The sequence below is a fragment of the Bufo gargarizans genome, chromosome 8 (genome assembly GCF_014858855.1).
Source record: "Bufo gargarizans isolate SCDJY-AF-19 chromosome 8, ASM1485885v1, whole genome shotgun sequence".
NCBI lineage: Eukaryota > Metazoa > Chordata > Amphibia > Anura > Bufonidae > Bufo > Bufo gargarizans.
In genome coordinates, this window is record NC_058087.1 from 25,903,589 (window position 1) to 25,919,291 (window position 15,703).

The 15,703-nt window shown below is 42.7% G+C and overlaps 1 protein-coding gene across 1 annotated transcript in view; it reads left to right on the forward strand.

The window, feature by feature from the left end:
- Nucleotides 1-15,703, forward strand: part of LOC122944682 — a 101,416-nt gene that overhangs the window by 35,446 nt on the left and 50,267 nt on the right. The window contains 7 exon segments of the mRNA XM_044303228.1: nucleotides 441-550; nucleotides 1,675-1,809; nucleotides 1,891-2,111; nucleotides 5,285-5,527; nucleotides 5,694-5,980; nucleotides 7,361-7,418; nucleotides 14,370-14,978. Of these exon segments, the coding sequence (XP_044159163.1) occupies nucleotides 441-550; nucleotides 1,675-1,809; nucleotides 1,891-2,111; nucleotides 5,285-5,527; nucleotides 5,694-5,980; nucleotides 7,361-7,418; nucleotides 14,370-14,978 (1,663 nt within the window).

Below are 15,703 nucleotides of genomic sequence, written 5' to 3' on the forward strand. Positions count from 1 at the left end.
CCGTTTTTTTTGCGGATCCGCAAAAAAAGGATAGCATTCAGTATTTTTGCCGACCGATGGACTTCAATGGGGCCATGTCCTGATCTTCACGGACAAGTATAGGACATGTTTCATTTGTTTTGCGGAACCGTGGAATAGAAAAGGGCCCCATAGAAGTGAATGGGTCAGCATCTAATCCGCAAAAAAACAGATCCGCATTTTTGCAGATAGCATACGGCCGTCTGAATGAGCCCTAATAGTTATATTTTTGTACATACAGGGCAGGATTATAATATTTACCTGCAAGTGTGCCTGGTAATAAGAACAGCTCGTCCCCATATGAGATCACCTTAAAACATAAAACTTTATAGATGTCGGAGTGGTACACCATATTACACATAGAAAGAAAACTTTGTGTAGTTTCATGTGATCATGTATAAGTGACTTTCATTGGTTTTCAGTTTTTCGGTGGGTGGTTTGGACATCCTGTCTTTAAAACTGGAGACTACCCAGAAGTTATGAAGACCAATGTACGTGAGAGAAGTCTTGCTGTGGGGCTGCCCCAAAGCCGGTGAGTATGCTGACAATGACTAGGCCAGCATCAGCCATGTAATAATCCTTATTTCACATTGTATTATGATTGGATGATGTTTCAAAGATATAATCCAAATGAAACTCATATATCATATTCTGCTTGGTGTGCAGTCTTTAAAACCACATCTGTAATTACTGCTGATCCACAATGGATTGCAATGCAGAGCAAGAGACAAATGTCATTCATCAGAGGCATACCGTTATAAGGCCTGCGGCCAGAACTGCCTTCTTTTGCTCCGTCATTGAGTAAAATGAAAATATTCTGTCTACTTGCAACCGCCAATAGGGGGAGATTGCTGTCTACAGATTTTTACAGCACCCATGGAGTTTAATGGTAACTGTATAAACCCATATGCATTGAGCTCTCCATAGAAGACAAAACGGTTGAAATTTTTAATGCAACCAGAAGAGTCCATGGTTGATAAATGTTGGAAAGCACTGGAAGATTAGGATGGTGGGGACAGATTGTGGGTGGCCTTGTATGTCACTATCAGTACTGTATTTTGAATTGCATTTGCTGGGTAAAGGTTATAGCCGGTGAAGAGACTGGAGGAGGAAGGGTAGAGGTGGCAGAACATGGTGTAGAGAAGTGCAAGACTTTTAGGCCCTGTTCATTCCTGTGTCTTGTTTTCCATTTAAAATGGAGATCACAATACAATGCTGGACCTGTTACATAATGGTCACAACTAATACTAGACACACCCATTGATTTACAATGGGGTTCTAATGAGTTGTCTGTTGTTCTGCGTTTTGTAACGCTTTAACGTTACAAAATCTATGACAGGGACTCCTAATGGAGCCAGTCAGAGACACATGTGAACCTAGCCTTAGAGAGAAGGGCATACAGGAGCATATTGCAGTAGTCTAGGCAGATGACGAGGGCATGCACAGGCATATTGGGTGATTTGTGGTTGAAGGAAGAGCAGATGTGAGAAGTATTTCTGAGCTGGAGGTGACAAAAAGGGGTAAAGACCTGGATGTGTGGTCTGCAGGACATAACAGAATCAAAGGTCTATTCCTCATATGGATGCATGATCCCTACCACACCTGCCCTTCATACTTTGGATAGATAGTCATTGCTATGCTTTTCATCATCTTCAGGCTCCCAGAGTTTACCGACAGTGAGAAGCAAAGAATAAAAGGCACGTACGACTTCTTTGGCCTGAACCACTACACTAGCGTTCTGGTTGGAAATGCTGTCTATGACCTAGACTATCAGGCTTATCAAGGGGACAGGTAAGGTGACACAGACTATAACTGGATCCTAACTAAAAAGAAAATAAAGAGATTTGATGGATTTCCTGTCCTCCATTACAGGGGGGTTTATTTACTGAGCGACCACACCTGGCTCGGATCTGGGAGTGTATGGTTGAGAGTGACGCCTTTTGGACTCAGAAGGTTATTAAACTGGATAAAGGAAGAATTTAACAACCCTCCTATATATATCACAGAAAACGGAATATCTGAGCGTGGGACAAATCTAAATGATGAATGGAGAATCCATTATTATAAGCATTATTTGAATGAGGCTCTGAAAGGTATGGGATTATATACAACACAGGCCAGACGTATCTGCATTCCATGTCAGTCAACTACATCCAGTCTTTACTTGTAGTTAAATTACTCACAAGAAGTCTTTATATATAAGGAGGCATATACAGTCGTGGCCAAAAGTTTTGAGAATTACATAAATATTGGAAATTGGAAAAGTTGCTGCTTAAGTTTTTATAATAGCAATCTGCATATCCTCCAGAATGTTATGAAGAGTGATCAGATGAATTGCATCGTCCTTCTTTGCCATGAAAATTAACTTAATCCCAAAAAAAACTTTCCACTGCATTTCATTGCTGTCATTAAAGGACCTGCTGAGATCATTTCAGTAATCGTCTTGTTAACTCAGGTGAGAATGTTGACGAGCACAAGGCTGGAGATCATTATGTCAGGCTGATTGGGTTAAAATGGCAGACTTGACCTGTTAAAAAGAGGGGGATGCTTGAAATCATTGTTCTTCCATTGTTAATCATGGTGACCTGCAAAGAAACGCGTTCAGCCATCATTGCGTTGCATAAAAATGGCTTCACAGGCAAGGATATTGTGGCTACTAAGATTGCACCTCAATCAACAATTTATAGGATCATCAAGAACTTCAAGGAAAGAGGTTCAATTCTTGTTAAGAAGGCTTCAGGGCGTCCAAGAAAGTCCAACAAGCGCCAGGATCGTCTCCTAAAGAGGATTCAGCTGCGGGATCGGAGTGCCACCAGTGCAGAGCTTGCTCAGGAATGGCAGCAGGCAGGTGTGAGCGCATCTGCACGCACAGTGAGGCGAAGACTTTTGAAAGTTGGCCTGGTGTCAAGAAGGGCAGCAAAGAAGCCACTTCTCTCCAAAAAAAACATCAGGGACAGATTGATCTTCTGCAGAAAATATGGTGAATGGACTGCTGAGGACGGGGGCAAAGTCATATTCTCCGATGAAGCCTCTTTCCGATTGTTTGGGGCATCAGGAAAAAGACTTGTCCGGAGAAGAAAAGGTGAGCGCTACCATCAGTCCTGTGTCATGCCAACAGTAAAGCATCCTGAGACCATTCATGTGTGGGGTTGCTTCTCATCCAAGGGAGTGGGCTCACTCACAATTTTGCCCAAAAACACAGCCATGAATAAAGAATGGTATCAAAACACCCTCCAACAGCAACTTCTTCCAACAATCCAACAACAGTTTGGTGAAGAACAATGCATTTTCCAGCACGATGGAGCACCGTGCCATAAGGCAAAAGTGATAACTAAGTGGCTCGGGGACCAAAACGTTGACATTTTGGGTCCATGGCCTGGAAACTCCCCAGTTATTAATCCCATTGAGAACTTGTGGTCAATCCTCAAGAGGCGGGTGGACAAACAAAAACCCACTAATTCTGACAAACTCCAAGAAGTGATTATGAAAGAATGGGTTGCTATCAGTCAGGAATTGGCCCAGAAGTTGATTGAGAGCATGCCCAGTCGAATTGCAGAGGTCCTGAAAAAGAAGGGCCAACACTGCAAATACTGACTCTTTGCATAAATGTCATGTAATTGTCGATAAAAGCCTTTGAAACTTATGAAGTGCGAGTAATTATATTTCACTGCATCACAGAAACAACTGAAACAAAGATCTAAAAGCAGTTTAGCAGCAAACTTTGTGAAAACTAATATTTGTGTCATTCTCAAAACTTTTGGCCACGACTGTATGTATATGTATACTGCCTCCTATGTTTAAGAAATACTACTCTTATGTACAAGAATATAACTACTATAATACTGCTCCTATGTGCAAGAATATAACTACTATAATACTGCTCCTATGTACAAGAATATAACTACTATAATACTGCTCCTATGTATAGGAAAATAACTAATATAATACTGCTTCTATGTACAAGAATATAACTACTATAATACTGCTCCTATGTACAAGAATATAACTACTATAATACTGCCTCCTATGTACAAGAATATAACTATTATAATACTGCTCCTATGTATAGGAAAATAAATACTATAATACTGCCTCCTATGTACAAGAATATAACTATTATAATACTGCTCCTATGTATAGGAAAATAAATACTATAATACTGCCTCCTATGTACAAGAATATAACTATTATAATACTGCTCATATGTACAAGAATATAACTACTATAATACTGCTCCTATGTACAAGAATATAACTACTATAATACTGCCCCCTATGTACAAGAATATAACTACTATAATACTGCTCCTATCTACAAGAATATAACTACTATAATACTGCCTCCTATGTACAAGAATATAACTACTATAATACTGCTCCTATCTACAAGAATATAACTACTATAATACTGCCTCCTATGTACAAGGATATAACTACTATAATACTGCTCCTATGTACAAGAATATAACTATTATAATACTGCTCCTATGTACAAGAATATAACTGCTATATACAGGTGAAACTCGAAAAATTAGGATATCGTGCAAAATATATTTATTTCAGTAATGCAACTTAAAAGGTGAAACTAATATATGAGATAGACTAGTTACATGCAAAGTGAGATATTTAAAGCCTTTATTTGTTATAATTTGGATGATTATGGCTTACAGCTTATGAAAACCCCAAAGTCACAATATTAGGTATCCTTTGCTCATGGTGTATGGATTAATTAGCTGACTAGAGTGTGATACTTTCAGCCTAGAATATTGAACCTTTTGCACAATATTTAAATTTTTCGAGTTTCACCTGTAACTACTATAATACTGCCCCTATGTACAAGAATATAACTACTATAATACTGCCTCCTATGTACAAGAATATAACTACTATAATACTGCCTCCTATGTACAAGAATATAACTAATATAATACTGCCTCCTATGTACAAGAATATAACTACTATAATACTGCCTCCTATGTACAAGAATATAACTACTATAATACTGCTCCTATGTACAAGAATATAACTACTATAATACTGCTCCTATGTACAAGCATATAACTACTATAATACTGCTCCTATGTACAGGAATATAACTACTATAATACTGCTCCTATGTACAAGAGTATAACTACTATAATACTGCTCCTATGTACAAGAATATAACTACTATAATACTGCTCTTATGTACAAGAATATAACTACTATAATACTGCTCCTATGTACAAGAATATAACTACTATACATCTGACTGTTTTCTTCTGCAGCTGTAAAGTACGATGGTGTTGATCTCCGTGGATACTCCGCCTGGAGTCTGATGGATAACTTTGAGTGGGCGACAGGTTACACTGAGCGGTTCGGTTTATATTATACCAACTATTCAGACCCAAATCTGACCCGTCTCCCTAAAGCTTCTGTGAAATACTACAGATCCGTGGTTCAGTGCAATGGCTTTCCGGATCCACATAATGGGTCTCATCCATGCCTAGAACCAGAAACTGAAGGTGGGTGTAAACGATCCTGTGACATACGTAAAGGCGCTCATAAGAGGAGGGTCAATAATTCTTAGGCGTATGTTACTACAAATTTTCCATTGAAATTCTAATTTCCAGAATTATTATAACTTTTTTGTTTGTTTCTGATGAACTATAACTTGGAGACAACTTAGTCATTGAGATACACCATCACATTTAAGTTATAGGAGACATTTACCCAGAATCCCCTGTTTTCCGGCAGGTACAACTTCCAGACCCACAGCCACAGCCAGCGGCAGCAGCCCCACTACAGGACCCTCGGGAGAGCAGGAACCACCATTCGTGGACTTTCTGGGACTGAAAGTCTCCACCTCGGATGCAATGACAGCTTTATATGTGGAATTTGCGCTCTTACTTGCTGCAGTTTTGGGTGTCATTTTGTTTTCAGTTTTGTACGGTAAACTTCGTAAAAAACGCAAGTTAGCAGAGGTATTTTAGTTGTGGGGATAGAAAATGTAAAATATTACCTTCAAAATAAACTATATGAACTCATCTCGTCTGTTATGTGTTTGTGAGTTTTTGAATAGTGTGGATATGGAGCGGTGCAAGCTGCAGAAATGTGACCGGGGGCTGGGGGGGATTACAAGTAGTTTTCTGAAACACAAAGTGAAAGATTAGAGGGTTTGTGCTACTGATATAAATGTATCCCACCCAACAGATATCACTGTTATATCACTTTCTCCAAATACCACCATTTATCAAAACCGCGCTATATTGTAAAGTCATTATCCGACCACTGCACCCTGTTGCTGTAGGTTACGTCCTCCATTGGCGCCTTGTAATGTAGGATGCGCCATTGGTAAGAACAAGGAGTGTGGTTAGTGTCACATGATCTGCTGATGTCAGGACACACCTCAATTCCCTAAGGCATGATGGGATAGTAGACACATGACAAACCAGGCAGCAGGATTCCAGGGGGGATAAGAGAAAACTGCAAATAAAAAAACAACAACAAGTAGATCATGGCACAACCCCTTTAAGTGTCATTTTGCCGTGTAAAGCCTACTCATAAATGTAGGACACCACCCCTTTCCCCCCCAATAAAAAAAGTGTGCACCCCTATAAAACAGAGCAGAGGGCACACCATAAATAATACTGCCATGAAAGTGCTCAACAGAAACAGTGCCAGCAGAGTGACCCCTAATAAACAATAGTGCCAAGAGAGGGTCACCTATAAACCATGCCCACTGATAAACATTTCCAGCATAGAGCTTCCCAGTTTTCAGCCACAGAATGAAATGTTAAAATTATTTTTGCTTACAACTGCCACTAGGGGGAGCCCACAGAAACAGTGCTAGCACAGTGCCCCTTGATAAACTTCCTATCGCTGAAGTACAATTGTGTCCAGTATAGATAATGCTCTGTGAGCAAAATACATCAGCAGCAGCTACACAAGTCACTAAAAGTTTGCTACAATGTATCATTCTGGAGTCGAGGCTGTTTAGCTCACAGAGCACTAGAGTAGGACTCGCTGTGTACAGGTCTTCTGCAACGGCCATCTACAGATCTCATGGGTCCCCACAGCAAAACAGTATAGGCCCCCACCTAGTATGCGTGAGACAATCACTCCCAGGCAAGGCCCCAGATTTTAATTTTTTTTTAAAATTTTATTACAAGGAATACACTTTAAAAAATTCTAATTAAAAAGTCGCCTTTCACCCCACCCACTTTATCTGACTTCTATATCAGTAAAATGGAGCTTAATAAATGCAGTGCTCTTTCCGACCACCAAAGTCTCAGCTACCACTAGGGGGCGCACAAGTTATACAGTTAATGGAAGCTGAAATGATTGCACTGTGCTCCCCCTAGTGGTGGCTGTATGAAAATCCAAGCCTCCTAGCAGTTGCGCGGTATGCCTCCGTTAAAGGTATGCTACTGTTTACTGCCTCTGAATGTAATCACGAGTGTCCTCATTCACTGACAGCCAAGTATTGTTTTGAATGGTGAGGAACTGAACAGAAAGTTGATTAGATCTGTACAGTAAGTAAATATGGGAAAGCCCTTTAAGGCCTTAACTGATCTCATCTGATGAACTGTGGGGTCACTTGTTCAATGAAGGTGTCAGGACCTAAGCTAGTGTCTCATTGAACGGGTCAATTACAGATCAACGATTAGCAGAAAGTAATAGATACTAAATACGGACTTTTCAACGGGGATCAAAGAGTGAAATGATTCTTTAAGATACGGAAGGTCCAAGGTACCCCAATGCACTTAGAATTTAATATTTAATGGCATCAGGAATGTGCACCAACATCTAGATATAATGTGCTCAGATACATTATATGGAGAAAAGTATTGGGACACATACACATTCCAGCTACTGGGGCTTTAATGACATCCCATTCTAAATCCATAAGCATTATTGTGGAGTTGGTCCCCCTTTGCTCTTCTATAAATATTTTGGAGGTGTCTGTGGGAATTTTTACCCATTGATCCATAAGAGCTCAGACACTGACGTTGACTGTGTAGGCCTGGCTCGCAGTTCTAGTTAATCGCAAAGGTGTTGGATAGGATTGAGAACAAGGCTCTGTACGGCCAGCCAATTTAAGATTTCCCTTCACTGGAACTAAGTGGCCGAGGCTGACCCCTAAAAACAAACCCATAGTATTATTCCTCCTCCACCACCTTTACAGTTGGCACAATGCAGTCAGGCAGATAACATTCTCCTAGCATTCGCCAAACTCAGATTAATCCATCAGACCGTCAGATAGAGAAGCATTTTGGTCACTGCACAGAAGACATGTTCACTGCTCGAGAGTCCAATGTTGACGTGCTTTACACCGCTTCATGCCACACCTGCCATTCTGCTTGATGACGTAAGGCTGGCATGCAGGTGCTCGGCCATGGAAACCCATGCCATGAAGCTCTCGGCACAGCATCATTTTTGTGTTGATGTTGACACAGGGGTCTGGACTCTGCAGTTATGGAGTCAGCAGAGCGTTGGTGACTTATGTTCTATGCTCCTCAGCACTCAGCGACCCCGCTCTGGAACTTTACGTTACAGTTCATGGCTGAAATCCTGCGGTTCCTTTCACTTTGCAATAATACCATTCACAAGTGATGGTGCAATATCTCGGAGGCAAGACATTTCACATAGTGACTTGTGTCAGCGGTAACATTCTGTTACAGGACCATGCGGGAATTCAGTGACCTCTTTACACAAAAATATCTGTAAAGACAGACTGCATAGATGGCGGCTGGATGTTATACCCCTGTGGTAATGGCAGACTGCATAGATAGGCGGCTGGATGTTATACCCCTGTGGTAATGGCAGACTGCATAGATGGCAGCTGGATGTTATACCCCTGTGGTAATGGCAGACTGCATGGCTAAGGGCTGGAAGTTACACACCTGTAGTAATAGCAGGGTGCTTGGCTAGGGCTGGAAGTTACACACCTGTGGTAATAGCAGGCTCCTAGGCTAGGGTTGGATGTTATACACCTGTGCTAATGGTAGACTGCATGTTAGGGGCTGGATGTTATACACCTTTGGCAATGGGCTCAATAAAACACCTGAAGTCCTTTGCTGGCTGGATTAATTTTTCCATCACATTATGCACTGCTCGTTTCCACGGTTTACGACCATCCTGCAATCCAGCATTGGTGTCCGTGCTTGCACACTATAGAAAAAGGCACTGGCCTCTCTGGTGGCCGGGACCGTCGGAGTGCACATAGGCTGGTGCTTTTTCCTCTGGTGGACAAGCACGGCCACCGATGCTGGATTGCAGTGTGATCGTAACCATGGAAACGAGCATTATATAATGTGATGGAAAAATGAGTCTAGCCAGTAAAGGAAGCAATATGGATAACAACAATACATAATTTCTTTATATGATAAATGCCATTTCCTGAAGTGAGATAACCCCTTTAACCTTATTTATTTTAAGCACTTATATAGCACTGACATATTCCACAGCGCTTTACAGACATTATCATTACCCACTGTCCCCAGTGGGGCTCACAATCTAAGTTCCTTTTCAGTGTGTCAGTGTGGGAGGAAACCAGAGTACCCAAAGGAAACCCAGGCAAACACAGGTCAGGACCTAGGACCCCAGCACTGCAAGGCACCAGTGCTAACCACTGAGCCACTGTGCTTGCAAACACATGAATACCTGGCCGACCCAAATGTGTAGGTGTATGGTGTTGGGAGGAATAGCTGTCAGCGGTATGAGCCTCCATACCCATTTCTTCCCCCTGGACAGCCAAAGATTTGAGTATGGACTCATTGTCTGACAATCCTATTAAATAGACAGTGGTTGTTAGGTAATTTGCATTTTGCAACCAGTCTGTCTTGAATAGTTGCTAAAAACCAATAATCGTCCAGATTATCGTGAACGACCATTCCTGCAAACAGTTGTTCCTGACGATCTGCCCATGTAAATGTGCCTACGATCACCCAATGAATGAGCGAAATTCTCATTCATTGGGTAATCCCTTGTTGTGGAAAAATTATTGTTCGCCGTATGGTCGCCATCTATCCTATGGGGATGCGCAGATTTGTTCGCATTCGCGTTTGCATCTGCGCAGAGACTTTCGCACAATGGTCTGGTCGTCCCGACCTGTAGCTGATTTGTGCCCGGCCTGGTATTACTGCAGGATACCAGTGTCATGGCGCCGGCTGAGGCGGGAGGAATGGGGACCGTCGAGCGAAGGTTTCTTCATCCACGAGGATAAGCGCGGCAACGGAAAGGGCGCGAATAAGTGTGCGAACGCACGAACATGAGTTTGCGCGATCATTCACATCTTCACCAGCCAATCACTTCAAACCATAACCTGTCTCCTCATTGGTCATGATTGTAAGACCGCCTCCCATCTTCTGGTATAAATAAAACCACGCCTAGCCGTTGGAAGGAGGCACATTATTGGAACCTACTTGAGAAAGTCTCTGTGATGTTATTTTGGAGGAATTGCGCTCACATCGACGCACACTACACCAAGGATTTCCCGATTGTACTTCTGGCGGTTGTTTTCGGTGGTGAGAACGAGACAAAGGAGCAAACGGCGATATCACCCTGTAGTTCATGCAGGCAGTGGCGCACCTACAGGGGTGGTCCAGCGGGTCTGGACCCCCCCTAGAACAACCGACAATACTTTTTTTTTTTTTAATCCTTCAGGGCCGCAACGCCGATCACCACAGGCGGCGCGGCCCTGGATGTAATTCCGGAAGCGGTCGGGGGGGGCAGTAGGAGATGAGCGCTCATCTCCATATCCATCTGTATCGCCATCCTTAGGACAGCGATACAGATGGCTGTGCTGCGGCAGGGGAGGGAGAGGTGTGTCCCTCCCCTGTTCTTCTGATAGGCCTCGGGCACTAATGCCTGCAGCCTATCAGTGGCCGGCTCAGGCGGCGCGATGACGTCATCATCGCGCCGCCTGAGCCGGCGGGACACAGGCCGGAAGAGGCCTGCATCACATCGCTGCTGATGGATCTTTTTTTTTTTTTTTTTTTTTTTTTTGGAGGTGGGGAGCTGGCATCTGACAATTCTTACAGCCCCATTTTTTTTGGGGTGGCACTTCTTACTGGCACATTATGGGGGGGCACCATGGGGGAGAGGAGCACTATGGGGGCTTTTTTTTTTTTTACACATTATGGGGGGCACTATGGGGCATCTGGTGGCACTATAGGGGCATTATTTGGGGGGCACCATGGGGGAGAGAGGAGCACTATGGGGGCTCTAAAGGGGCTTTTTTTTTTTACACATTATGGGGGCACTATAGGGGAGAATGGCACTAGGGGGCATCTGGTGGCACTATAGGGGCGGCATTATTTGGGGGCACTATGGGGAAGTGGGGGTTCTAAAGGGGCCTTTTTTTTCTTATTGGCACATGGGGGCATTATGGCATCTGGTGGCACTAAGGGGGCATTTTTTTTTACTGGCACATTATGGGAGGCACTATGGAGGAGTGGAGCACTGTTGGAGCATATGGTGGCACTTCAAAGGGGCATTTTTTACTGGCACATTATGGGGGGGACCATGGGGAGAGGAGCACTATGGGGGCATCTGGGGGGTCTAAAGGGGCTTTTTTTATTGACACATTATGGGGGCACTATAGGGGAGAATGGCACTATGGGGCATCTGGTGGCACTATAGGGGCATTATTTGGGGCACTATGGGGAAGTGGGGGCTCTAAAGGGGCCTTTATTCTTATTGACACATTATGGGGGGCACTATGGCATTTGGTGGCACTAAGGGGGCATTTTTTACTGGCACATTATGGGAGGCACTATAGGGGAGAGCGGCACTATGGGGGAGAGGAGCACTATTGGGGCATATAGTGGCACTTAGAAGGGGCATTTTTTACTGGCATATTATGGGGGACATTATGGGGAAGGGGGAGAGGAGCACTATGAGGGCATTTACTGGGGCACTATATAGGGGTATTTTATACTGGCATACATTATGGGGACATTAGCTCAACAGCGGGCACTAAGCTGGGGTATTTAATGTACTGCCATATTGTAGGGAGAATTATTAGTACTAGGAGGTATTATGCGGAGCTTTGCTACTACTGGGGGGCTATGAGGAACATGATTACTAGTATGGGCACTATAGGGGCATTATTACTACTAAGTGTGCTCTGGCAGAGAATTATTTCTATTTTGGGGAGCCCTGTTACTTTGGGGGGCATCCTGCCACAGTATCAGCTTAGCACAATATTTTTTGGGGGACATTATCTTTATACTATTAGTGTCTGGGCGCAGTTATTTTTTTAGAGCACTGTGTGCCAATAATTGTGGAAGGGGGGCACTATCTGTGTGGCAGTAGTATTTCCAGAGGGACTGTTTCTGCAGTATAGTATTGGGGGTGGCAAGAAAGGGTGTTCAGAAGATGTGAAGATGATGGAAATGTGGGAAACGAATGTCTGTATGTCAATCTCTGCAGAGACGGGAGATGGCTGAAAAATCATCATGGCGGTCTGGTCTGAATGGAGAAGATAAAGAAAGAGAAAGTCTACAACAAAGGTGACATCACTGGATGTAAGAGGTAGGGGGCGCTATGTAGGAGAGGAGATGCTCTGGCTCCTCCCTCTGCCATTTGCAGAAGGAGGATTCAGAGCTGGGTGAGGACGGCCAAGGGGGGCAGCAGGCCACGGGCGGGTGGCGATGGTGGGGGGAACCACAGGCCTTGAGCAGGGTCTGGGGAGGGAGGAGAGCGGAGGAGCTTCCTGGCGGTAGCCTGCTGTTCATTGTATAATGTGAAGCAGGCAGTGCAGCCAGGACAGGTCTCCCCTCTCCGTATGATGTGTAGAGACAGGCCGCAACTATAGAATGTCAGCGGTACAGTGTTTGTTGGGAGTGGCCTATTATATGTAGGAGGGGCTTTTAATAATGGGCGGGGCACGCCGCATTGTTCTGTTCCTGCAGGGCTTTTAGAATCGCCAAGTAAAAGAATCAGTGCAACACAGTACACCCCTTCCCGCATTTTTAAATATAAAGGAGGCTTTGAAAAATTGAATTAGCACAGCGCACTACACATGCCACATTTTTTTGCCTTTCGGACCCCCCCCTAGACAAAATTCCTGGGTGCTCCCCTGCATGCAGGCACCACCAATCATAGTTTCTGGGCAGCAATAACGATCACTCGTTATACTGTGAAGGAGACTGCTTCACGGAACGAACCGCCGACTGTAGGGAAAGAAGTGTTATATATGTTATACATTTATATGAAGCGATCTCCTTCACTGTATGATGATCACCCCGTCTAAATTCATCTTTATATGTTCAATCTGAGAAATCTAAAGAAAAAGACCATGTGTGGTGGTCAACACCAGGCACTAGAGCTAAAACTCTACCTAATGCATTAGAAAACAATGGTGCCACCGAGGAAGGGGTTATCAAATACCCCGGAACGCGTCTGGTTCAAACCCCCCAAAGGATCACTTGCCAAGTGTAATGGAATATTAATATAAGAAATTGCCCGTCCAATACCGTCTGCCGCGCAGTAGGTGATTTAAAGCTTGTCGAAGTAAAGATCGTGCAGAACTATCGAGGTCCATGTGCAAACAAGCCGCCAGCGTGGGGATCTAGACGGAAGAAATTTGTATAACTCGTAAGACTACGGTCGATTGTATCGAAAGACCAACGTCTAGAGTAACATATGGGCATTACTTTCATCGAATGGTAAGACTGTACGATTTTTGTATGCAGGCTTATGTGTGTTGGGAACACACAGCTAAGTGTTTCAGCGGGACGCCGCTGAGAATCCAATATAGCGGGACGCCGCTAGGACAATCTTTGGGCGAATAGCTTATTATAAGCTGTATTTGAGTTCCAAGTGACTAACCTTGTTCTTCCAAAGTGATTCATATGGGATTTAGATTTTTATCTTCATGTTCTAAAGTTTGGATCGAATACTATTGATCTTTCCGATTCGAATGTTGCATATTTTACACCTATGAATGCTGCTATTGAATGCTGATACAGTTCGAAAACTAATATAGGCATTTTATTTAGCGATTTTACTTAGCGATTCTTTATCAAATATTTATTGATTTTATTGTTATTGTGAGGATTGTTTATGTCCTCGACTTTTCTTGCGATTTTAACTGTGCCCAGTACCCTTCATCATAGGGTAGCACCTATTTTCATTATTATATATAATAAATTCAATATTGGTCGCGATATCTGAGAGTGCCCAGTGTACTTTTTATTCTACCTAATGCATATTACCAGCTCTGTATCCTCTGACAATCGCACCTTGTGCTCCTGCAGCCGCCTCATTATCTCTTAGTATATAGCTCTTCTGCAATGTCATTGTCAGCAAAGATAAGACGTCAAGGGACCATTTTATGGACGTTATGTATATATGACTTGACAGGTACATTTAGGAATACAGTGGCCAGCATGGCGCCTGCATGGCAAGCAGTCCTCTTGGTTCTCCTCTCTTCCATGTGTCATGGGCTCAATGATCCAGTCCATGGAGACTTCATGGCCATTGCTGGACCTCTGCAGAGCAAAAACAATGGTCATTTTAATGAAGTGGAGCCAGGGGGAGTATTTAGGTGTAACAACGACATTTTAAATGACTTGAAAGACCAAATTCCGACCCTGCAGAAGCATGGCATCACCCACTACAAGATCCAGCTGGCTGTGAACTCTGTGACCTTCAAGGGCAAGGATGAGGGACAACTGCAGTGTTACAGGTCCCTTCTCCAGGAACTGCAGGGAACCAGCATTAAACCAATTGTGATCTTATATGACAGTGACCTCAACAGACTTTTTGAAGTTGGCACCCAGACTGGCACCAGCCCTGTTGATGTCTATGAAGAATATGCGAAATTTGCATTTCATTCCTTTGGGGATTTGGTCCAAACCTGGATAACATTTGATGTTCCTGCAGATGTAACAGATTCACAAACCCTGCAGGTTCTGCTGGACGCCCATGAGAGAGTGTATGCGCTATATCACCAGAAGTACCCTGCTGGAGGTGAGTTATTAAAGGGGAACCAAGATTTATCATGATTGAATGACAGACACAGAAAATCAATACGGTAAATGCTTTCATGACCAATACAACAAACTATTTTGATGTGATGATACATTACACATAAAAAAGGCTTATATTAATAACATTTAAAACGTAGAAGAATTATATTAATTTAAGAGTGATTAAATAAGAATATAACTACTATAATATTGCCCCCTATATACAAGAATATAACTAATATAATACTGCTCCTATGTAATATACAAGAATATAGCTGCTATAATACTGCCTCCTATGTACAAGTATATAACTAATATAATACTGCTCCTATGTAATATACAAGAATATAACTGCTATAATACTGCTCCTATGTACAAGAATATAACTACTATAATACTGCTCCTATGTACAAGAATATAACTACTATAATACTGCTCCTATGTACAAGAATATCACTACTATAATACTGCCTCCTATGTACAAGAATATAACTGCTATAATACTGCTCCTATGTACAAGAATATAACTACTATAATACTGCCTCCTATGTACAAGAGTAGAACTAATATAATACTGCTCCTATGTACAAGAATATAACTAATATAATACTGCTCCTGTGTACAAGAATATAACTACTATGATATTGCCCCCTATGTACAAGAATATAACTAATATAATACTGCTCCTATGTAATATACAAGAATATAACTGCTATAATGCTGCCT